This window comes from Sciurus carolinensis, chromosome 6, assembly GCF_902686445.1.
Source record: "Sciurus carolinensis chromosome 6, mSciCar1.2, whole genome shotgun sequence".
NCBI classification, from domain to species: domain Eukaryota; kingdom Metazoa; phylum Chordata; class Mammalia; order Rodentia; family Sciuridae; genus Sciurus; species Sciurus carolinensis.
The window spans coordinates 109,639,550-109,665,660 of NC_062218.1; the positions used below are offsets into that span (position 1 = coordinate 109,639,550).

Consider the following 26,111-nt stretch of genomic DNA (forward strand, 5'->3'; position numbering starts at 1 on the left):
GGTGGGTACCAGGAATTGAACTCAGGGCCAGTTGATCACTGAGTCACATCCCCAGCCCTATTTTATATTTTATTTAGATACAGAGTCTCACTGAGTTGCTTAAACTCTCACCTTTGCTGAGGTTGGCTTTGAACCTTCAATCATCCTGCCTCAGCCTCCTGAACCACTGGGATTCCAGGTGTGATTTTGACAGGTGATAAAAACACTTTTATAAAAAGTGTTTGGTTACATGCCCTTTAAAACTCTTTTTCTTGTTATTGTTATGAGAACATCCACCTCTTCTTGAACAACAACAACAAAAAGATGCAACAGATGGTCCTTTTTGCAATACCTCAGTGCACCATTAGACAATCTGGTCTACTGCCAGGACTGAAATTTCAAGTTTTGAAGAGAGTCAATATCATTTTCTCTGTTTTAACTCCCAGTATTCAGGAGAAGAAGAGATGAAAGAATTTTCCAAGCATGGAAAATTAAAAATGATAGATTAAAAATGACCACTAATTGTTTGCAATTATTATAAGAAGTAGGATATGAGTTTTTTGTCGCTATAACAAATACTTGAGACAATCCATTATTAAGAGGAAAGGGGTTTTGTCTCACAGATATGGAGGTTCTAATCCAGGATTGATGGGCCCCTTCATTTCTGGGCCTTTGGCAAAGCAGTACATCTTTGTCAGGAGCATATGGAGGAGCAGAACTTCTCACTGCAGAGCCAGGAAGCAAAAGAGTGAGGAGGGACCAGGACCCTACAATCCCCTTCAAGGGCATGTTCCAAATGACCTAAAGACCTCCTGCTAAGTTGCTTCTCTCAGTCCCCCATCTCCCAATAGCACCACCGTGGGCATCAAACCTCTAACATACACATCTTTAGAAAAGATTTAAAATCTAAACTTCAAGTGGAAGAGTGAAATTCTCCTTAGTGACTTACCCGATGCATAGAATGTGACAGATTTTTGAAGCTAGGTTACATAGATGTCTTTCAGGCCATGCTTAACTCTCTGGAACACTTGCTTTGGAAACTTAAGCTGCCATACAAGCAGCTCAACTACCCTGGGCAGTCATGCTATGAGAGGTCCACATCACATGAAACCCTTGAGAGTATGACACCATGCATGTGTCCATGTGTGTACCTGTGTGCATCAGTGAAGGGGGACAATGGGGTGGGCCAGTGACAGCATTGGTGGTAGTAGTAAGGAACTCCAAAGTTCTAGGTATGGGAGTGAAGATACCATCTTGGAAGTGGTTCACCTATTCCTATCCATCCCAGCAGATACAATATGGGTGAACTGAGTCCTTCCCAAATTCCTGACCTATAAAATGATTAACAATAAAAAATGCTGGTTTTAAGTCAGTAAGTTTTGGGGATAGTAGGCTATGTAGCAATAGTTAACCCAAACCAATGGAAGGTTAGTGAACATTTTTTGGAATACATTTGTAAAAATCAAAGTTGCTTCCCACATTAGCATTTTTTATCAAGGAAACCATTTGCTAGAACATTTTGGTAAAAAAATTATTACGTTGTAAAGGCAAGAAAAGGTATTTTGTTTACATGTATTAAGATTTCCAGAGAATTTATCCAAAACAGAACTCCTTATTATATAAATAACAATAACAAAAAATAGATTCTTTTCACATCCATCTTTTCTCTCTGAGCAATGATAAAGGGTCAGCATTTACAGTGACCTAAAAATTTCAGCTGAACAGTTTGTGCCTTTTTGACCTGACAGAGAATTGATGAGAGAAGAGGATGTTGAGTTCATAAAAATGACAAATGCTTCTGTCATTATGGGATGCATTAATCTCTCTGTCAGGAGAAGACCTTTCATTTGAAGGATAAGTTAAATAAAATCTTAATGTTGAAATTCTATTCCAAATGAAGATAAAAGTTTAGTAGCTAAGCTTTCATTCGGAATGAAATAATTTTTTAACTTGTAAGTATGGACATTTATCATTAAAATGTCACAATTCTGTCTAAACAATAAAATTTCAATGAGTGGGTATTGATTGAATAGTGAAACATGAGGAAATAAATTACACACATACACACACATGCACGCACACATACAGGCAGACATTTTTCAGGAAAAAGTTTCTAAAAGTTCTGTGGACAAAAGTATCCACTCAGATTTGTTTTACTCTTTTTTTTTGTTTGTTTGTTTTACTCTTACTATTTTTTTTATCAAGTATTATATTACTTCTTTCATTTTTCTCAATCAATATAAAAACAAGCCTTCAAAAACCCTAATTTCATGAGTTATTGACAGGTTAGAGAATTGTAAGGAATAAAGCAATACTACCACCCAATAACTAAGGATTAAAAGGAAGTAATACATTTGAAACAGGGACTGAGAGAAATTGTGGTTGGTTCCCAGTTTCAGCTCTGGATGCCACCAGAGCATGTCACAGACTGTCAAACCCTGAGAGTTGCTCTTCAGAAGGACAATAGTGGAGTGGTGGAAAAGAAGGGTTCACAGTATTTTCACATTTCCTCGAGGTCTGAACTTTCTGAGTAGAGAGTGCTAGCATCCGGGTGAAAAGATGAATGACTGGAAGCACACTTTGGAAGTTAAATTTAGATGCCCCAAGGATGGATTTACAGATTTTTCTTCCCTGGAAACTTTCATTTAGATTATAAAGAATAATGGTTCCAAAAATCTTTGCTTTCTCTCCCCAGAGAGAATGTTTGTATTAGAAAGATAAGGTCTCTCCTTATCTTGAGGGAGGATGGACAACTGTACCAGGTATCCTATGAAAGCTCAGGGATTCATCATTTGGTGGTTCTTTTTCTGTGGTAAAGACTTCCCCACTGTGCATACCACAATAGTGGTTCAGAGTGTGGCAAGCCAGAATTAGAAGTTCTATAAGCAAATAATGAGTCTGTTTAGTGCATATAGATCTCCTACATGTGGTCTACAAGGTAAAACCCCATCCTTGTGGAAATGTGATGTTGTTTGGGATTTAGTGTTCCTTGAATCTACTTAATCAGGTTTCTAGCCTTACTCATTTTCTGTAATATCTGAGAATAAAAAAAAAAATCATACTATTTGTTGAAAAATATCATTCAAGAAAAACTTAAGTATTTATTATTTTAAATAAAATCACATCAAATTTTAGCTAACCACCAAACTCTTTGGGAATAAGGGCTAAATGTAGGAAACCATTTGTCACTTCTTTGAAATGGTGAAATTGTTGGGGATGATGTGCAGGTTTTGCCAAGTTTACATCTGCAATTCTGGCAATGCCTTCTATTAGCTAGATCTCAATAAACTTTAACAGAGTAAGTTACAGTAACAGAGTCCTTGTGTGTGGGATCTGGGACTAGATAGCCATTCCCAAGTCTCATTAGAGAGGTGATTCATGGTGAAACTAATGTAAAACTAACTTGTAGTTCAATGGTATTTGGTAGATCCATCAAGAGGGCATGTGGTCATGATAGAGGAATATGGGTCTGTCTGGAGGCCAAAGCAGGAGCCAAAAGAGGACGCACTCCATTGTCTTTTGGCAGACTCGTAGACTGAAGTCATATGGACCGATTGGTAATTGCACACCATAGTGGAGGAGAAAGAGTGGGCCTGGAGCTAGCAAAGGTGAGAGTTAAGGTCATACTTCAAACTATGTGCTTTTTATATGACTCAGTTCTCTTTTATGTATATATACATAGGTGATGGATTATACATAGTAACTAGCCATTTGTTATCAGCTGTGACTAGTCACTTTTTCAACTGATGACCTAAAAGATACAGCCTTCACGTTTATTTTAGTTGCAAAGTACAAATGATTTCATACTTCAAATAGTTGACTTAAAAATTGTGTAGCTTGCATGAGAGTAAGACATTGCAGACCTCTGATCATTACCCTCTTCTGACTTTTTAGAGGGACCATTAGTCACTAACACATACTTGTGAGAGTGTAGGCTTTCATAATTTGCCCTAGTTGATATTTTACAAAATACAATTTAATAAATGCTGTAAGTGAAACAAGCAAGAATATTTTACCCTCAGAAAATAATGATAAACTCACACTAGTTCCATTATCCAAATGACACTAGTGAATGAAATAGAAATATTGGGTGAATGGCCTACATTGTCCTTTCCAGGGAGCTCCTTACCCTTGGTAAAAAGTCATCTAGTTTCCTGCTTGGCAGAGGTTCTTGTATCAGGCCCACACACCTTGATGGCAGTATGGTTTAAAGACATCCATTTGTGTTAGCTCTAGACCTATGCTGTTGGACCATCCTTTTTCCTATGTTTGGCTTCCAAGCAGGCTTTGGATATAGAAAAATAATAACATGAAGCAAACCACTGTGTCCTTATGAATTAATCAGAAACTGTTATCTTTGTATTAAGGAACTAATTGGAATTCTGTATGCAGTAAGATTTTATAATACAGATCAATTCATCTCAAAATGTGCTCTCGACTACTTGACAAGTTGGAGACTTGAGCCCACAAGAGTCACCGATCGACCCAGTGCTGTCCAGACTCCACAAAAAGGCAGAACCTCCTAAATCACGTCCTGAAACTTCAAACACAGGAGAGAGTTGAGAGTATGGGTTAGGGGACAGTACAAGGACACCCAGAGACACTGTTTATTTTTATACAGTTTTAAAAGGAATCTGTGCCTACTATTGCTTTGACTAGAGAAGAAAATAAGAATACTATCCTTGTTGATACCATAAAGGACACTCATGTGTGTTTGTGTTTGTGTGTACGTGTATGTGTGTGTGTGTGTGTGTGTGTGTGTTATTAATATTATGTGTGAAAAGAGTTCCTTCTTCCTGTGCTTCTTAGTATTTCACAAATATTCAGCTTATAGCATGAGTCAGGAATAAAGGGGTGGAGGTAAGATGATGAATGACACCGTGATTAATCTCCAAATTCATAAGACTAAATTAAATAGAAATGGTGAGTAAAGAGAAGAAGTATTGAAGAAGATAGGGAGTAGAGGAGACAACAATAGGAAGAAAAATAAACTGGGCCTGAGATGCCCTCTCTAATCAAGTTCATACACTTGGCATAATGTCCCTGAGTTTAGCCAGGCTCTTCTAGAACCTGAGGGTGCAGAACTGAACAAGATGCATTGTAAGTGTCCCTGTTCTTATGGAACATATTATTTTAGAGAGGAAGGAGCCAAGTAGCTATATATGTGTGTATGTGTGTGTGTGTATATATATATATATATGCTTATATATACATATTTTATATATATAGCAAAGAATACACAAGGCCTAATATAAATTAAATACCCTTGATAGAGGTATATGAGATCCTACATTAAAGTGATAACAATTACTTGATGTGAGTCAACATAAAAGTGAAAGAAAATAACAAAGGGGGAGATGTCAGCAAAAGGTAAAGATTGGGTCACCAAAAGAACATCTGATGAGATGATATTTGTGGTGAGACCCAAATAACATACAGGATCCAACCATAAGAATACCTTAAGCACAAACTTTCCAAGCTCAGGAAACCCAAAAATAGGAGCAAGCTTAGTGTGCTTAAAAGGCCAGGCAGAGGATAGAGTAATAGGACTAGAACACACCAGTCTGAAACTGAGGGGAGAGGACAGAGACCAGTCAGGGCAGATCACAGGAGAAGGTTTTACATGCCAGGATAAAGAGTTGAGCTTACACTGTAGTTACATTGAAAAACTTTAGACATTGTAAGAAGAGACTTAAGAATGAAATTATACATGATACAAACCCTGCATATTTCTGGAGATATGTAACATTACTAACAGCTAGTCTTCAAAAGTCAGTGTAGCTTCTTGAATGGAGACAAAATATTCCTAGACAATATTATAAAAGAGGCTAAATCCAGTGATTTCTAAGGAAATTTTAAGTTTTTAAAAATACATTAAAATTTAAAATTTAAACTGCATTTGGCTCCATGTGGAAAGCAAAAGGAAGCTGGTACAGTGCCCCTTTTGATCTAGTTTGACATGAGCTTTTTTCTAAAACATTGTTAATGTTTAAGATCATTTTACTGAATATCCACAGGAAATAATACCATTATTGCCTTCAGTTTTTAAAGATTCTGAAGAAATCACAGTGAATGAGAAATGAACTCAGCTGTTCTGCCCTGAGACATGGAGATGGTCCCTCAGGATAAGAGAAATAAAAGATCTACAGGTTAAAGTTCCAGTTTAGGAACACATTCCCTCCTAAAGATAGAGGAACCAATATGAAAAGCATCAAGGAATAAAGAAAACACAGAAAAAGATATAATAGCACAGAAGGAGCAAGAGGGAAGAGACTAATTCCCTCCCTGAAAAATTCTTCTGAAAAACCTTCGATTTCCATATAGTTAACATATAGTTTCCATATAGTTAACAATTTTTTTAAAGCTAATGATCTTTTCTGAGTAGAGACTACTCAGAGAAATAATGCCAGCAACCAATTTACAACAGAACTTGATTTTATTTTATCAAAATGTGTTCTTATGAATTGTCCAAGAATATTTGTTGTTTCAAAAATGACTTGATATTTCTCCATATGATTCAGAGTGAAAAATTGTTTCATGAACTAATAATAATAAAAGAATAAGTTTAAAAAATACCTAGGAATTATTAGAGTATAAATAATGAATCATGCAGAAAAATGCAAAGTAATATGTTTGATATACTTATTTATAATTATTTAAGAAGTTCAGTGAATTATGCATTTCAAAAACATAAACATATGATTATATTCCAAATGATATGAATTCTATGGAGTTCTGGTCTTTCTTATAGGAATTTGTCCCAGTGTGAGTCTCTTTTGCATAATATACTAATTCCCTCTTTTAGGATGTTCTGATGTGAACAAATCATGCACTGTGGCATCATGAATAATTCAGTCATTTTCTGTAGATTGCTGGTATGGTGGTCATGGCTTAAACAAAATGAGCTGGTATCCTGGCACATCGTTTCTAATAAGGCATTACTGCCTGTTCAATGAAAGAAATAAGGAAGGAAGGAGGATGGCAGGGAATGGAGGAAGGAAGAAAATCTTTCTGCCAGAAATATTCTGCCATAATTGACATGTTACCTGTATAAATGCATCTCAGTCCTGCTCAAAGGATGCCCTGGGGAATCTTTCAAGGTAAGAAGGTAGATACACAGTCCATCCAGTCTGACTTAGTGTGCATTAGGGAAAGTTGTGCTCTGGATTATCTATAACAGGTGGATGAAATCCATCTGAACTGAATTGAGTCCCAGCTGAAACACAGACATTTTCATTTTGGAGAACAAAATGAATCTCAAGATTCTGATTCATTTTGCTCATCTGAGAAATGGGGCTAATGATACCTATTTTCAATTAGATGAAGCTCAAGGGAGATGTTTCAGAAGCAATGGTGCAAACTGAGTAAGTACTTAATGAACAATAACTGTTATTATAGTAAGTCAAATAACATAAATTCACAATTTTGCTTTCCCCCATTTTTATTGAAGTAATTATTTTTTGCAGTGCTAGGAACCAAACCCAGGGCCTTAAGCATGCTAGGCAAGTGCTCTACCGATGAACTATATTCCCAGCTCTTAAAGTGATTTTTAGATGAAAGAACAAATAGGAGAAGTGTTTACAGACAAAGAGAACTTTCTTTAAATTAACTGCACATTGGATAAGGAGCAGGTATTAAGAGAAAAGACTGATTATGAGCAACAATAGTTTTCTTCTCTTTTTATCACATGCCCTATCTGAGCTCTTGAGCTTATTAAAAGAAATATTTGTCTCATATAGAATATGAAAATATAAGCATTATTGATATTGGGAGGGCATAGTGATAACTAGATGAAACATAATTTCTTGATATTCTTAAGTCCAATATAATAACAATGACTTACCAGAAAAACATTATATATATAAATATTACATATAAATATTATATAGGTATAAACTGATCTTTTAATATGAATTTGTTTTCAAAAGCAAAAGTTTCTAAAAAGATACACATTGTGAGATTTATTCATGAACTCTCTTCCTTTTAGTGAATAAATAATTAATTCAGTAAGTATTTTGATGCAATACTTACTCCAGTAAAATCTGAATTTAAAGTTGAACAGACTAAGAAATGGGAAGTACCAGGAGGGGAATCACAGAGTTCCAAACACCTTTGTCCTCAGCTTCTGGTCTAAATACTAAAGAGGCAATCAATGTAAAAGCCTCTGGGATTCCAGCCAACTAACAAGGATGGAAAATAAATTCCAACACACTTTACATAGACCAAGGTTACTAGTGAAGAAAGGGTTAAAATTTTTATTTTACCCTCATCATTCAAGTTTATGAATTATACAACAGTACCTTCTCAAACCAAGACTGGACACATGTATTCTAAAGTGTAGGTAGCTTGCATCAAGTCGTTCCTATATGTGGAAGACAGGGAGGAACTCAGTGGCACAGAAAAGGAAGGAAGATATGAAAAGGGAAAAAGCCATCAGCATGTTAGAATGTTATGAAACCAGGAGACAAATAAAAAGAATAATGCATTTTTATATTACTATGTTTTTAACATTTTATTTATCTCCAACTGAAGTGTTTCCTTGAAGAAACAGATGCTGGATGCCCATATCGTGGGCATGGGAGAGAAAGAGAAATAAATTTGAGGATGATTGTGGTAATAATGTTTAATAGATTAGACATTGAAGTTTATTGGAGATGGTGGCAAACCTTAAGGTTGGAGTGTTAATTTGCATTTATATATGAAATTTTGGCCCTGAGCTAATTTCGAGTAATTCAAGTTCAACTTTTTGATGCAAACATCAAAGCATAACAATTGAGACAGATTCACATTCCTGTATGTGAAACATCTATAGATATTAAATGCCTATCTATAACTGTACTGAAAGCAGAGAAGTCTCCTAGACCTTCAATTTTCAAACAGTGGCAATAGTAGAACCAAAGTAGAATCTGAATATGCCAGTGTGGTCCTGCCTCTGTCTGCCCCACAGACAGAGTGTGTTTAATATCTATAGATATCTTCTCTTACTTGGATAAAAGAAGAAAATGGGGTTTGGGAGGGGGTTTCTAGGATAGGAGTCTAGGAAGAACTAAGGAGGTGGAGAACACCCCTTAGAAGGAGGCCCAACAGCACTAGGAGGTATTGTTCACAGATAAGATCTCAATAAACGTTTGTCAATTGATTAACTTTACAGATAAGAATAAGTGTTATAGCATCATAGTTGTGAATTTTTCTTTTTTCTTTTAGAAGTCTTTCTTTTCATAAGGGGACCTTTTACTTAAAATTTTATCATTCTAAATTATCATCCTAGTTAGGCTTTTCCCAAGTCCTCCAGAATTGATCCTATAATAACTAGGGTTGGATGGTAAAGGTAAAGAAAAAGTGAAATAACCCTATGTAATGGTTAAACAAACTCAACAATCTCAACTTTTATGCCAATTTATGAGCAGAATATATAGGTTGAATTCGATTAAAACAAAATACTGTTATGCAGAATTCGAGGCTCAGACCTTGGTGCTTCTGAGGTCAGAAAGGAAGAGGGAAATGGACAATTGGATGTCAAATTGAAGTTGACACGAGAATGTCCTGGCAGCTCTGCGCCAGTGCCAGGTGGATTGCTGCTTGATGCAGATGCTGACTGTATCACCACCTGGGGGCATGAATCATTGCTGGTGTCTCACATCATCCTTACCATCTGTCACCATAAATTTAGCAGCCTGGCTGGCACCTGAACGAGGGTGTGGGGCAGACAGAGGCAGGACCACACTGGCATATTCACAGACTCTACTTTGGCTCTACTATTGCCACTGTTTGAAAATTGAAGGTCTAGGAGACTTCTCTGCTTTCAGTACAGTTAGAAAATTCTACTGTATGTTTGAAGATGATCAGGATGCTAATAAGTGAGAAAGAGGAAGGCAAGCAAGTCAGCAGCACTAAGGACTGACAAAAATATTCCCTTTGTTGTCACCAAGGACATCATGGTTTCCATTTACCCCATAAGAGCCATATTATAGACTATATACCTTCAATAATTAAGTTAAAATAGAGATCAAGTGAACAAATCTCCAGATTACTTTCACATCTCTTAGAGATATCATTAGGGCAAGCACACTAGGTTCCTATGATTTGCAGGACAACAGGTGCAATGACAGAAAGCAAGAGATAGTAGGGAAACAGAAGTAGCCTGGCCACATCATATAAAATGTGTGGGAGGCTCCATTTCTCTATATAAATGTCCTCAAGGCAAACACAGAGCTACATATGTGTTGTAGGCTACTTGAGACTTGTCTTGGTATATTTTACATCCACAAAGGTATTTTCTGTTGGGGTGGGAGAGAAGAAAACAAGAGGGACAAAAATTCTCTAGCTGTAGGATTAGAATCTTCTCTCTAGGACAAGGTGGTTACTCCCTGCTGTGGGTTCAACACGACAGCCTCTTATTTGAGCAATTCAAACTGTCAGAAGGGAACCCCATCTTTTGGATCCTAGTTCTGTAAGAAAAAAATGCTCAGGGCTGATTAAAACTGAAACCAGTGTGGCTCAGCCACAGGGCTGTTATCTAGAGATGGCCTCCAGTCTTCTTGTGCTAACATTTACAATTATTCTTTCCAGTGAGCATCTATTCCCTTTGATGGTTTATGAGTTCATACACCTTTGGGTATTTCAGTCCTGTATACAAACTTGGAGTAATGGGCTCAACTCTTAAGTACGGATATATTTCAGTATCAGCAAACTTGCTTATGTTGTCTGTGTGGGTAAAGTCACATAAAGAGCCAAGCAGTTATATGGTGGTATTCATCAGTGTGGACAGCTCTGTACTTAGCTGGATGAGAAATGTAAAATGACTACTGCTGGCATCAGAAATTTTTAGCATATTTTTCCAGGCTGAAGTGATGAGTGAGCAGGTAGAAGATTCCTTCTCTTCTCAAGCACAGTGCTATAGGAAGGATCTAGCAAAGTGGTAGAAAACTGAGATTAAATCCCAAGGAAGGTCTATCTGAGTTAACATCAGCAGCCTTAGCTCTACTCAAAATGAACATTTGGCAGAAATTCAATGATGGACCAAACATGCCTGTGGTGTCAGTTAGACATTTTCTGTCCCATTATTTTCTACAGCCCCACAATCAGCTGAGAAGCCATGCGTAGTATGCAGAAGGTGCTTCCCATCCATACAGTCATTAGTTTAAACCTTAACTCGACAGCATGACAACTATGAATTCAGGAAAAGTTCCTTAATGACCTAAGAACCTCCATTCCTTTTTTGTTGAATGTACAGTATAATATCAATATTCTGAGAGCTATGGTGAAGATTAAAGTTACAAGGAAAACTCAAGTAAAGTGTGATGTTGAATAGACAAGATCAATAAGATGACTTTGAAGGTCATTGAAATTGTTATTGGGATGATGTTTAAACAGGTCATTCATAGCTATCCAAATAAAGTAATGCTAATGACATATAGTTTAGTGTGCCTGCATATATAGTGCTTCGAGTTACAGTCACAGTGTGTTGCCCTTCAAACTTAAGGGCATTTAGGGAATAAATATTACCTAGATAGAAGAACTTTAAATTTTACTAACATCATCGCCTTGTATTTTCAGTCAGGGAATATCACATTACCTGAAAAAAAATTATAGAAAGTTTAAATACAAAATTATACAGTAGATTTTTAAACACACCTATAGTAACTCCTCAGTATAGTGTGCAAATGTGAAATTAAGTTCAAATGAGATTTCTGCATTCCCTTGTTTCTTCAATATATCTCCCTCAATATACTAGCACAGCTACTTCATCTTTTGGCAGCTGCCTCATGATTCTCTAGGACTGGCAATGTTTTAATCTAGACCTTTACATGAATTCTTCAGTAAAATTCTTTCATTTGTTTAAAGAAAAGAGCAAACTCTGATTTTTTTCTTCATTAACAGAAAAATTATTATTTGCTATTAGATCTTCCCAGATGTTGATTGTTACTGAATGTTAATATATGTACTGTTTAGGAAAATAAAACCTTCCAAAGAGAAGAGTCATGTAATGTAGAAAAATAAGCTATTTAAGGATGAATTGTGAAGGCCCAAGACAATACTGGAGCAAAGATCAATTCTGAATTGTTGGCCTTGTCAAGATGAGCATTTTAACAACCAAAAATGCCACTAATTTATTTTTAATGAATTTGACATTAAGATTATATGTTATAGTCAAGGAGACTGCCATCATGTTTTCCTCAACATTACGCAGTGCTATTTTTTGAAACCCTGAAAATATCCTCAATAAAAGAGGCTGTTAGCATGTAAGGAACCCATCACTAAAGACAAATGTTCTTTAGCCTTGTCGCCCTCTGTTCCAAATAGTAGCAACAATTAACCATAATCACTTTCACATTAACTTTGATGCAAATTATTTTCTCATTAGGTGGAAAAAGAAAATCAAAGTGCTATCTTTTGTGCACAAAGGGTGAAAAAATATGTATTTTCTCTGCTTTAGAAACTCTGGAAAGACATGCACACAAATGCATACACCCAAAACTCGTGTGTAGTAGGGGGAACATCTGGATGGATGGAGAGAGAGGCTGTTAGGCACAACCATTTTAAAATTTTGTTGGACTTTGGAAACATGCAAATGTATAGTTGAAATTTTTTAAATATACCTTCATGAGATCTTCTTGCATGGATATTCATTTTCTCTTACATTTCTTGAACACGATTATGTTTTCTACAAACTGGACACCATCCATTCCATTTGAAGAAAGAATGACATATGAAATTAGGCAGGCTATTTTTCTATGTGTCTTTTAGAATTGTAAAATTAATTTTATATTCATACTTTTCCCAATGATTTTTATATTTTGAGATATCTCCCAGTCCATATTAAGAGTAGTTTCTGAATTGATCTGGGGTCACCTGGTTCCCATGCCTGACCCAAGATTGAGAAGGAAATGCTTCTCTGAGATTCTAGATTACTGAATAAGGAAACTGCTCAGGTTTATCACTTACAAAGGTTTCAAAGGATAATACAGACCATCTCACAATTCCCTGTTAACTCTTTAGCCTGTGAATCAAGCATGTTTTGGTGAATGTGACCATTAAGAGATACATTACACATGACTAAAAGGAAACAACAAAACTTTTTCAGTGTTTTTGAAAAAGAATACTGTTATACCTGTGTTTTATTATAAATAAACAGGTTCTGTCATATTTTATCTTCTTGCCAGCAAATGAAGGACATTGTTTCATAAAGCTTCTAAAATGTACATGAATATTTAATTAAATCATATTTCCTTGAGAAAATAAAGTTCATTCGCATTTATAGCAGACAGTTGTGAGGAGCTCATAATTGTCGTAAGACCAGGGTAGCCAGTACCGGTTGCTTGTGGAACAAAACTCCTCAATTTTAAAACTTTTTTAAAAAATAAACATACAATCATAGGTGTTCATTTACTTTAAAAATTCTAAAGATGAAGAAAATTATTGTCTATATATTTAAGTCCTTGTATAAATTACAAAACTCAAGTTTATGTTACAGAGTCCCTTCCCCATAGGAAGCATAAAGCACTTTTGTGGTACCTTTCACCAGTAAGTATCACATTGAAGTTGACAAACGAAATAAAAGTCAATATTGCATCTTTAAGCCCTAAGACAACATTCTTCTAAGCTGTCTCTTGTGATGAATGAGCTTCAAAAGTCATTAGATTGCCATGATTTAACTCAATCTCAAATAAAAATATAGAAAAGTAATACATATATTGACTTCAGTAGAACTCTGAAATATCAGTGAACTGCAGACTCTTCTTGCTTGAGGTCCACAAACACCCTTTGGAAGACAACCAAGAGTATTTTCAGACCATGATAACAAAATAAAATTATAATAATAACAATAATAATAATAACAATAATAAAATAAAAATAACAATAACCAACAATGAGGTAAACTCCCCTTTAAAAAGGCAAAATGTGTTGCCTGGACTGTCAGGAGAGAGTTCGATTATACCTGACACCCAAATGTTTTTCTAACCAGAGTTCAGCCAGTTGCATCGTTGAAGCAAAAGTACTTGCCTTGGATCCTAAGCACATCTTATACTGCTTAGGGTCCAAGTTAGGGTCACAATGAACTGGATGGAAAATATGCACCACTCCCACTTCTTGACTTCTGAAGGGCCGTAAGCCAGATAGAATGACTTTATTGTAGAGATCTACATCTTCCAGTCCCCAGCCTTGTATTGAGGTATCAAATCCACCTGCACCAAGAAGATCACTTTTGTAAATACAGGTGATTCCATAGCCATAGTCTCTCCAAAATCCAGTCTTTTTTGAGAATACGAAATCATCATCAGTGGGAGGATTTCCCCCGTGGGTTACCTTTGGGTCATACTGGCTAAAGATGATGGGATAGTACACCTGTTGTCCCTGAATTGTATTGTCTCTGCATCGTTGGAGAAAGTCTCCTCTGAAGATCAAGTCAACATCACAAAATAGCAGCAAAGTGTCATTGTTGAATTGGGAAGAAGCCATTTCAAGACCAAGACCTCTGGAAAACTCTCCCTTCATAGGAATCAGGGTCATTTCTGCTTGAGGGTACTTGCTCTGATATTCTTGTATCAGTTCAATATGCTTGTTGGAATCCTGGCCAGAATCCCGACTGAAAAGGATAATGACCAGCTTTACATTCTGGTTTGGGATCAGACATGTGCTTTCAAAGTTCTGCATGAATCTCAAGAAAATATCATACCTTCCAATGAGGGGAACAAGAATGTGTATTTTCTTTTCATTATGACCTCCCATTTCTTTGGCTCCTTGAAGAGAAGACAGAATCTTTAAAGAATTAGATATAAAGGAGAATGACTGAGTGTCACTGTTAATACTGTCCACAAGACTGCTGACGTCTAGCTCTTCTGTTTCTCTGAAGAAAGGCTTACTGAACAACTGCTGAAGATAGGCGTGACGCCTCACTGGCACAGTCAGCTTTCTTCCTTTGTGCCTTTTGTATAAGAGTAGTAAATCCAAAATATACTCCACCCCATGCATGGGATCAACCCTGCGGTAGCCATACTGAATTTCCTTGAAGTCAATGAGCCGTCCTCGACTTTTGGCATTCTCGTTGATCATCTCCATCACCTGTAGGACAGTGTCGTCTAATGCTGTTCTTAGGATGCTACTGATGCTCTGTCGAGGAGGCTGGTTCTCAGCAGCAGAGTAAAGGAGCTTCCCCGTCAGGAACTCCCATTCTATCACTTCATTTCTTTCCCGAGGCTGGAAGTGGTTGAAAGAAGGCATCACGCCCAGCTGCTGGTCCTCCTTGCTCACTTCGCTGTTACTGAGTTTGCTCATCAGAGCACTCTCCCGGTGGAGCTGGATGGTGCGGTAACGAAGTTCAGAAATTTTGCGACTGAGCATGTAGTTATGCAGCCTGTATTGGTATGCAGGCCTTTTGTTGGGATGAAGTGTTATGGCTGCATGGATTTTGCTGTTGTGAAGGTCTTGGATATAACCCTTTCGATTGTGTTCATAGTTTTCGTGGAACAGTTGCTGCATCTGAAAAGTAACAGGAAAGCAGAACATTAGACTGATTTAAAAAGAAAGTTGACATTAAACAAAAATATTAAATTAAAATGTCTAAGAAAATTTATTTGTATGACATTTCATAATAAGGTGGTTTGTAAAATTCACATTTAAAATAGATTAAAAGTTTTATTTTTTAAAGTTGACAAAGTTGCATTAATTTATCATGTACAATATGATGTTTTGAAGTATACTGACATTGTGGGATGAGTAAATTCAGTTAATTAACATATTCATTATCTCACATGGTTATCATTTTTTGTGGTGAGTATACTTCTCTCTCTGCATTTTTCGAGAATATAATATGTTGTTATTAACTGTAGCTACCAGATTGTACAATAGATTTATTAAATTTTTTTCTTTCTATCGTCGAACTGAAATTCTGTGTTATTTTACCACATCTCCTTAACCCTCCCACAACTACCCTAACCCCTAGTAACCACCATTTTACTATCTACTTCTATGAGGTCAACATTTTTATTTTCCATATGAGTGACATCATACAGGTCAAATTCACAGGATCAGACATAACAAACTAACCCCCAGCTATATATTCTGAAATAGGGAATCTCTGCTTCCCTATTCATTCTAAAGCCAACACGAAGTATAAAAGAAAACAAAAATTGAATACATCCACAAATCCTTAACAGATCACTAAGAAAAAAAGACTCACAATGGGTAGCATGAATTTTCCAAAAAAAAAAAAAAAAAGGTTCACCCTGAGGAATAAACAGATGACTTATTGCTTGGAATGGCAAAAATAGGCTGTTTGCCAATAAGACCCAAATTTTATTTAGCATTCTGATGTACCAGGTTTACAAAGCAACTTAGTGATTAGATAATATAGAACAGAAACTATACCAATCTGCACTATTAAAGTAGTTATCCAGATTAGACATGCTTGACATCCTTATGCTAGGAAGGTTTTCTACTAGTCTAGAACAAATTCCCTAACTCAGAAACAAAAGTAAAAAAAAAAAAAAAAAATTAAAAGATCAGTACTCAAAGTGCCAGCTGACTTTTCCTTCTCCACCAGGTGATCTTTTCCTTTTCATACTCATTCAAGACAAGTACCAAGAAGAGGAGAAGGAGGAGGAGGAGGAGGGTGACCAGATATAACAAGTAATGGCTGCAAATATACTGATGAATAAACAAAAAAAAAAATACTGAAAACTGAAGAATACATATCAGCAGCAGGTAAAAATTATAGACCAATTGCATAATTAAAAATAAAATAAATTAATGAAAATAGAGTGCTGTAGGGTGCTGCCTAAGAAAACCCCAAGGTAGCAAATTAATGACTCATGATATTATGTTCAATCTGGAGTTCAAGTTTATCAAAAAAATTAACAAAAATATAACCTCTCAAAAATTAAAGAACTCAAATAAATGAGCTTAAAGAAGATAAATGTAAGCTGTTGAAGCTAAAGAAAGAAATGGAAAAAAAATAAAATTAATTTATAGTCATATTACAAGAAGCATAAAAAGAATTATAGAAAACATAGAAAAGATGAGAAAATTTAGGAAAGTAACAGAAATATAAAATAGCAGTTAAAAGTTTGTGTCCCTGTGTGTATCTACATGCATGTAGATATATTTAATACAAATGGATAATTAAGAAAATAAAAAAATCTGGTATGTAAAATAAGACACATTTTCCTTGAAACAAAGAAGGTGCATAGCTTGTGCAATCAGGCCAAGAGGGAAAAAAAGCAAAATAAATAACACTCTATTTGGCTGTAAATAGAAAAATAGTTACTCTTGCCACAACATTATATAGCAATATTTAATCCTGAATAACTGTAGAGTGACATCTAGGAAGACCCCAAGGTAGCAAATGAATGATTCATAATTTTTTGTTCAATCAAACTAGAGCTCAAGTTTATCTTAAAACAGTAGAATTCAAGTTGTATTGAAAAACAAAGAAACCACCAACAACAATAAAAACAGCTTCTAACATAAGAATTTGCAACAGATTATGTTGATAAATTCTTAGACACTTCTATTGAAAGTCTGGGTCTGTGTTATCTTCTCTTGAATCTGGGTGGCTCTGTGACTGGTTTAACTAATAGAAGTAGACTGTGCCCATTTCAAGATTAGTAGCTTCTATTTCTTATCTTTTTTTTTTTTTTTTAATTCTAATTCTCATTCTGCAGAAGCCAGGTGCTAAGTAAAGTCTGAGTTAGTTTCCATCTTGCACTGTCTAGGGATTTCAGGAAAAATGTGGTGATGTGGCTGTATCACTATAGTCTGCTGATTTCAGTTCTTTTGGATAAATACCAAGTATTGGGAAAACTGGGTTCTATGATGGTTCCATTCCAACAGTGATAACATGACTACTAATGTTTATAGCAGCACAATCCACAATTGCCAAGTTGTGGAAGCAGCTTTACTCAACTTAGGTAAAGAAAATGTGGTACATAGACACAATAGAGGTCTACTCAGATAAAAAGAAGAATGAAATTATGTCATTTGCTGGTAAAATAGAACATCATGCAATAAGCCAGATTCAGAATTTCAAGGGTTAATTGTTTCTCTTATGCATGGAAGTGGGAGAGAAAAAAGGTTTAAAAGGAGAGATCTCCAGAAAATAAGAGGGAGATCAATATAATAGAGATGGGGAGCCAAGGAGGAGGAAGGAGAGACAGGAAAGGGGAAGAACTGGGGAATGAAGTTGACCAAATTTTAAACTAGGTGCATGAATGAATATGTCACAATGCATTCCAATTTCATATATAACTATAATGCATCAATTAAAAATAAATAAAATAAATAGGAGGTAGACCAACAGAGTAGAGCAAGGGAGTCAGGGGGAGGGAGGAGTGGAGAAAATGGAAGTACTGGGAATTAAAATGGAGAAAACTGTCATATGCATTTATAAAATCTACTATTAACTATAATGCATTAAGAAATTTAAAGAAAGTGGTGATAGCAAAATCCTTGTTCAAATCCCAGAGTCAAGAAAAAAGTTGTCAGTATTTCTCTTGTATACATTAAAGCAGTTTCTATTTCTAGTTTGCTGTTTAAAAAAAAATCATAAATGGATTTTGAAGTTGATTGAATGGTTTTTATGCATACACTGAAAGGATTACATAATGTGTCATACTTTTCTGTTTCTTTTTCCTCTTAACTAGGTGAATTGCATTGATTGATTTTCCTGTCAATTTCTTTTCCTTTTTTTTTGTGGCGCTGGGGATTTGAACTCATGGCCTTGGGCTTGCCAGGTAAGAACCCTTCTACTGAGCTACAACTCCAGCCATTACTGATTAATTTTCTAGTATTATACTACTACCATTATATCTCTTCAATAAAATCAACATAATTTGGTATGTTGCAGTTTTTATATATGGCTGGGATATGTTTGCAAATATTTTGTTTGGAATTTATTGTGAGATATTATTCTTCCCCAATTTCATTTATAAGTTCAATACAATCCAAATGCAAAAGACTGTGTTGTTTTTAAGTTGTTTTATTGATATCAAAAAGTTGATTTTAAACATAGAAATAAAAATGGCCAGGATTATCAAAGAAATCTTAATGAAGATACACTAAGATATAAAGTTACAGAAATTCAGACAGTATGTTATTGGTTCAAGGATAAACAAATAGAACAATGGAACAAAATACATAGTTCATAAATAGACCTCCACATGACTTATCACTTGACTTATGACAAATATCACAGTGGAAAATGAAGACAATGTGATCTTTTAAATAATGTCTTCTAGAGCAGATGGATATCTATATAAAAAAAGTGAAAACTCATCCTGTGCATTCCACAATTGATGAATTATTTTTTATGTATACAAATGTGAACCGTTTCTTGCTGAGAATTGCTTTGGCTATTCTGGACCTCTTATCTTTCTGTATGAATTTCATGACTACTTTTTCTATTTATATGAAGAAAATCATTGGAATTTTAATAGGGATTACATTAAATCTGTATAGCACTTTGGGCAGTATGGCCATTTTGACAATATTAATGGTGCCTATCCAAGAACAGGGGAGATCTTTCAATCTTCTAAGATCCCCTTCAATTTCTTTGCACAGTGTTCTGTAGTTTTCATTTTAGTGGTCTTTCAACTCTTGTAAGATTTTTTTTGAGACTATTGTGAATGGTGATAAAAAAATCAAGCAGTGGGGAGCTTCTTGAGTGCTGTTTTATTACATGATTACAAGTGTGAATTCCATCCCCGAAAATTCATTGAATTGTGACTTAGTATGTACTTGTTTATTCTATTCCCATTAATATAAGACACTTTAAAGGCATGCACATGCATGCATGTATAAGTATGTGTTTCTGAAATATGTACAAAATTGTATGTGGATATATGGATGGAGAGAGAGGGAAGAAGAGAGAGAGGGAGAGAGGGAGAGAGAAAGGTTATAAAAGTTTTCCTAAAGAAGGTGACCTAGAAGGGTATAGACTAATAACTTGGCAGATCCTTTATCTCCAGTGTTTTACCTGGTTCTTTTTCCAAACTCAAATTTTTACATCAACATTATTTGACTTTGAAGAATATTACTGTGGATATTTTGAGAAGGATTTTGGATTTGATTCAAGTTGAAGTAGTTTGGTTGCATCCAATATATTTTTTCTGGAAACACATGCCAATTTGTATATGATACTCTGTGGTCAATGCTAAATCAAATTAAATCCATAATCTGAGGTGGGGTAATATACCTCCATTTATGCAGTATTATTATTTGTCCCTGATATTGCTTCAGTATTTTAATTTCAGTAATTTTTCATGGATTTTTTTCTTTGAATTCAAGAAGACAAAACAATTTCTGATCACATATAGACCACTAATTATAACATCACTAAAAGGTATAAGCCATCTGAAACTATTTTCTTATGGTGTGTTTTATATTCCTAAAATGAAAGAATATGTTAATTTAAAAAACATTGCCCAGAGGTGACCTTCTAAATTGTAGACTTATCCAACTCCTTTAGTGATACTGAAGAGAGTAATGCTGTATGATTTGATAAAGGAGACACTTTGCTATAGAACAAATAATATCATAATATTGAAATGTGTAATTAACATATCACTTTGACCCAAATTTCCTATAAGGTGCTTATCTTTAAATGAATTTATTTGAATAAGTATAATAAGCAGTGACAGTGGTGGGGAGAATCCTTAAAAGCAGCACATTTATACACACTCCAGGCAACAGAGTAATGATGAGAGCCTCTTGAATGTATGTCACACTTTTCATGGAGAAGCACAGACTCATCCACATTTTCAAGTTTATGTCTAGGGAGGCCCAATCTAAACAGGAGAGGCAGAAGACAGTTTGAGAGCTAGGCTATGATTGAATCATTCTGCAGGTCTGAATTTGAATACTGGCTCCATCATTTCTAAGTCATTTCTTTGCCAGTTTATCTATCTCTTTTTCTATAAAATAGAAAAATATCAACTACACAATGTTTATTCAAATGTTATTAAATAAGATAAAGGAACATAAGGTGCTTAGCATTTTATTTCTCACATAGAAAGCATGCAGTAATGACAGCTATATGTAAATAATGTTTCAGGAGTATGTCAATCTTTTCCTGAGACTTCAGGTGGGAATCATTAGATAATGAGAATTGACCCCTTAAGTGGTCTTGCTTCACCTTTCCGTATTTCTGGGGATGCTTGGGAACAATTATAAATTTGGTCACAATACCTCCATGCCATTAACACCAAGTTATGTAATTCAGTCCAGAGTCTAAAACCAAAATTCTTTTGTCAGTTTTGAAACTTATCACAATACATTTTGAATGTAGCAAATTGCTTTTTAAGAAAAGTGTAAAATTTACTTTTAAAATTATACTGACTTGTCTGAAATAATTCAGAACTTCTAATTTAAGTTAGTTTCCTCTCCTTTAAAGAATTATCAGCTGATTTCATGGCTCTTCCTGAGCTTTTATGCTGAAAAAGAAAATCACTTCACAATAACAAATTTATAGCAGCAATTAACATCAATGTGTTCTGGCTGACCCTGGTACTTTGTATGTCATTCATAACCTCAACCTCTGAGAAGAACATGTATCTGAGAGACTAAGGAAAAATCTATTACCAAAAAAAAAAAAAAAAAAAAAAAAAAATCAGAGAAAGAATAACTTCCAAGAAATAGTTGTATGTTAAATTATTATTATTACTCTTTTACCATTAAACTTCTTTTATTGCCTTAGATTTATTAATAATGAAAATATGGCTTAGGTAATTAATGAAGTGGTTATAGCTATGTAAATTAGAGGCTTTGAAATCTTTTTAAAATACAGTAAAGAATTGGGTTGCAAACTGCATAATGCAACTTCTGGAGCAATAAAACATTTGTAATATTCAATTTTGAGAATTGTTCCATAATTGTATAAATTTATTAGATTCCATTAAACTGTACACTTACAAAGGAAGAATTTAGTAGAATATAAATGATACTGTGATGTTTTCTTAAAAACAATAGGGAGTGTCAAAAATAAAATATAGCCAAACTTAGCTTTAAAATGCAGATTGGATTTGTATTAGTCACCAAAATAGTGTAGAATTTCCAAAATTTGCTGAGGTTGATTAGGATCATCCTGTTGGTCTGGAAGCAAGTGGAAACAAAAGGCCAAGCAGAACAATGTCAGTGGTAAAAGATTTCACAGACAGTAGATTTTAGAAAGTACCAAGAAATACACAGTCTGAAAATGTGGGGCATAAAACCTGCGCTAAGTTTATCACTGTGGGTACAGGGAGCCAGCCGGTGCAATCAGCCCCTGATGGCAATGTTTGTTTCAGAGAGGTAGAAGGAACAAAAAAAATTAAGCACTTAAACCATTTTTTTTTTTCATGAGGCAGGTTAAATCTGTGGTGGCAAAGAAAATCAATGCCTTTTCTGTGTGGAAATCAGCAAACCTAGAACCATAACAAACACCCCCACCAAAATAAATCTATGGTGAATGGCTTGTCCAGGAAAAATCATTTTTCTCTGCAATGAGTCATTTTTCTAAAAAAGAAAAATAGTATAGCAGATGCAAAGTCTCAATAAGAAAAAAGATTAGATGAAAAAATATCACCTCCCTCCCCAAAACAAAAACAAAACAAAAAAGAAGTCACGGAACTGAGAAACGCTTTTTAACGCAAGCAACTGTTTTTAACAAACATAAAAAAAAAAAAAAGTTTTCTTCTGTCTTCAAAAATAACAAAGCAGAACTATAAGATGTTAGAGATGTGATGGTAAGATGAAGTGTCAGCCCACGGAAGTTAGAAATAAAAAAGAACAAAACACGAACTATCACAGACTTAAAAATAAAATCAGAAGAAAAAACTAAGTATGGTGGAAAGCTCTCAGGAAGGAATAGGAAGGAGAGACATTAAGAAAGCTAAGAAAAATTAAATAGAAATAAAGAGTTATGATTGATTTCAGAAATATTATGATAGGAGGTAGTCTGATAGACTGAGAAGGGCAATAAAAATACCTAGAGTGACAACATCGAAAAAATGGCAAGAGAAGACTCATTTTCAGATACAATTTAAGGAAATGTTCCTAAAATGAAATCAAAGAATGGCATTTATGCATGAAATGCAGTTACTATGTGCCAATGAAATTGTCCCAGAATGTTCAATAAAAGAACAAAACCTTTTGGAAGATATACAAAAAATTTGATTCAATTTTTAGTAAAAATGACAGATTTAGCGGTAATTTCCACATTTATTATTTATCTTTTTAAACACTTTTTTTAGTTGTAGATGAATGTAATACCTTTATTTCATTTATTTATTTTTGTGTGGTGCTGAGGATCAAACCCAGTGCCTCACAGGTACAAGGCAAGCACTCTACCACTGAGCTAGAGCCCTAGCCCCATATTTACTATTTCTTGAACTAAACAAGAACAATAAAATGGTTATTTAAATGTATATACATAAGGGAAAGAAGAAGTGAAGAGCACAATAATGTACTTGAAGAAGCTTATTGTCCACAGATAAGTGATAATTGATTTGGAGGTTACAGAGTACTGAACCATAGGATCTTGGCCCTGTGGCACATGCCTGTAATCCCAGAGACTCAGGAGGCTGAGGCAAATTCCAAGCCAGCCTCAGCAATGTAACATGATCCTGTTCAATCCCCAGTATTGAAGGAAAAACCAAAACCAAACCAAAACAAAACAAACAAATAAAAAAACAACCTAAACAAAACAAAACCCATTGGATCACATTGCAATGGGCAAAACCAAGAATCAACTTTTATTGAACCTTAGAAACTCCTAGAGGAATCTGTAGAAGCAGGGGTGAAAGCAGATAGAGTTAAAAATAGTCAGATTGTGAGATCCAATAATTGTCCCTCAATGGGCCTGAAAATAAAATTAACAAACCCATATATTTTCTACAGTTTAAGGGATAACCTCATGAGAGCAGATGCGTCATTCACTTTTTCAGAGCTTCTAATCAGATTTTTCATCCATTATGCCTAACCCTAAAAAATATCAAGAACACTACTTATCTGTATAGAAGTAGAGACATCAGGAACAAGAAAATTAAAAAAAAATTTTGTTTTGATTATTTCAGCAAAAAGATGAGAAAAGATATTAAAAATAGGACATAAGGTCATGATGATATCTATGTCTATCCATACTGGCCTATGATCATTATCTAAACACATAAACAAATCACACACACATACATAGAAAAGCACACATAAAGTCCTCAGAAAATAAAATATTATAATAGAAATTTAAAAATTCAGAGAAGGATCTAGAAATAAAGTTAATAAAACATCTCTTAGAAAGTTAAGGAAAAATGGGAAAAAAAATTGAGAAAAGTTTAAAGAGTCATAGAATTCATTCATGAACCCCAACATCCAAATAATAACGATTCCACAAAAAGTGAACTGAGAAACAGAAGAAAAGTTATCAACAATATAATTCAAGAAAATTTTTCCCAAATGCAACAAATGAAGGATTTAAGCTTCCAAAATCAAAGTGTTTACTACTTTAAATCCCAAATAGATAACATTAAATTCACAGGAAGTGTATCACTGTGATATTTTGGACCCCCAAAGCAGACTCTTTGGAGGGGAGTGAGAAAAGGCTCAGGAAGCAGAATGTTTAGACTTCTCATTCCAATGGAAAGTAAGACAGTAAAGGAATAACCATTTCAAACTAGGATGGAAAATGATTTCCAACAAGACTTCTACATTTAACTGAGATATCAATAAAGTGTTGAAGGGGGATAAGGTCATGTTCTTACCTCAAAGAATTATCTCTCAAGCACATTTTTCATAACACAATTAACAAGTTAGTTTTAACAAACTGAGAGAAAACCAAGAAAGAAAATGAGAATGTACAAACAGGAACATAAAAGACAATCAATCCAGATTGGAGCAGGTAGGAGACTTAAGGAAAGGATTCTTCAGGAAATGGAATTGATGGACATCTGGTGATCCTGGAGAAGCAATTTGTAAAGCATAAACAATAAATGCATATTTGAATTAAAATTATTATATGCCCCATAATGAGAGTGTACAGGGCAAGATATACATGTGTGATTGAGGAAGGAAGAAATTTAGAATTTTTAGTCAATAGAAAATGACTAAAATTGAAAGATAAGGAACACCCAACACGAGAGTTCCTCAGAGATATGATAATCAAGATAACTATCTTATCCAACATTTAAAAAAATCAAAATTAATGTACAAAATGATGGCAAATGCAAAAATTTAACATTTTCATCACAAATTTGCACATGCAGATAGCTTGCTTACTTCAACCTAAACCTACAAAGAGTGCTGTTTGATGACCCAAGAAAACTGGCTTTTCCCTAACAATTCCCCTCCAAAAGGTGTCTGAGTCCATTCACACAAATCTTTTAATAAGCTTGTATGGACTTTATTCAAAAGTGAATTTAATTTTGAATTAAGTTATAAATAAAGATCAGTAAACACTTGAGAAATGCCTGTAAAATGAAGGAGAACGATAAAAACAATTTAAACATGAAATGGCTTAAGTGGATAAAATTGAAAATAGAAGCCAATAATAAAAACAAAAATTTCCAAAGAGAGAGAATAAAAGGCACTAACACAAATAAAAACGAGATGCTATAAAATAAAAAAAAAATAATTCTTAGAAACTAAAACTGTGACAGAAAAAAATTTAATGTTGAAATCAAGGGTTAGGGAAAAATAAGGCAGGAAGGGTTTTTTTCATTATAACTCTCAAAATATTACTAGAATTTTTAACCTATATACATATATCTGATATAAATGAATTTAAACCAATAAATAATCTCCATACATATAAATATTGATAAGTATTGTCCATATCCAGGAGACCTATATTTTGTTGAAAAGTTTCCAGTATCTTCAGAAAGGGACCTGACATGGCGAAGTAGAAACAGTTTCCTTAAGCTGTTCTCTCATCAGGAAGCCCAGGTCCTTCTCTCCCAGCACTCTTCCACTTTGCCCCAGCCAGGCCTCTGTTATCCCTTTCTTTACACACTGTAAACTCAGGATCCTATCACAAATGTTGCCTCCTTTTTCAACTGCATGTAAGACAGCTTACTAAAGAACTGGGAAATCCCCCAATAGTATTTCCTAATGACTCCAACCTACTGTCTTGTACTATATTATACTTGCCTGTGTGACTGTAAATATCC

General features: G+C 34.7%; 1 protein-coding gene across 1 annotated transcript in view; it reads right to left on the minus strand.

Moving 5' to 3' along the window:
• Positions 1-13,119: 13,119 nt before the first annotated feature.
• Positions 13,120-26,111, minus strand: part of Chsy3 (chondroitin sulfate synthase 3) — a 258,605-nt gene continuing 245,613 nt past the window's right edge. The window contains exon 3 of the mRNA XM_047556001.1: positions 13,120-15,459. Within this exon, the coding sequence (XP_047411957.1) occupies positions 13,897-15,459 (1,563 nt within the window). The 3' untranslated portion in view covers positions 13,120-13,896. The remainder of the gene's footprint in view (positions 15,460-26,111) is intronic.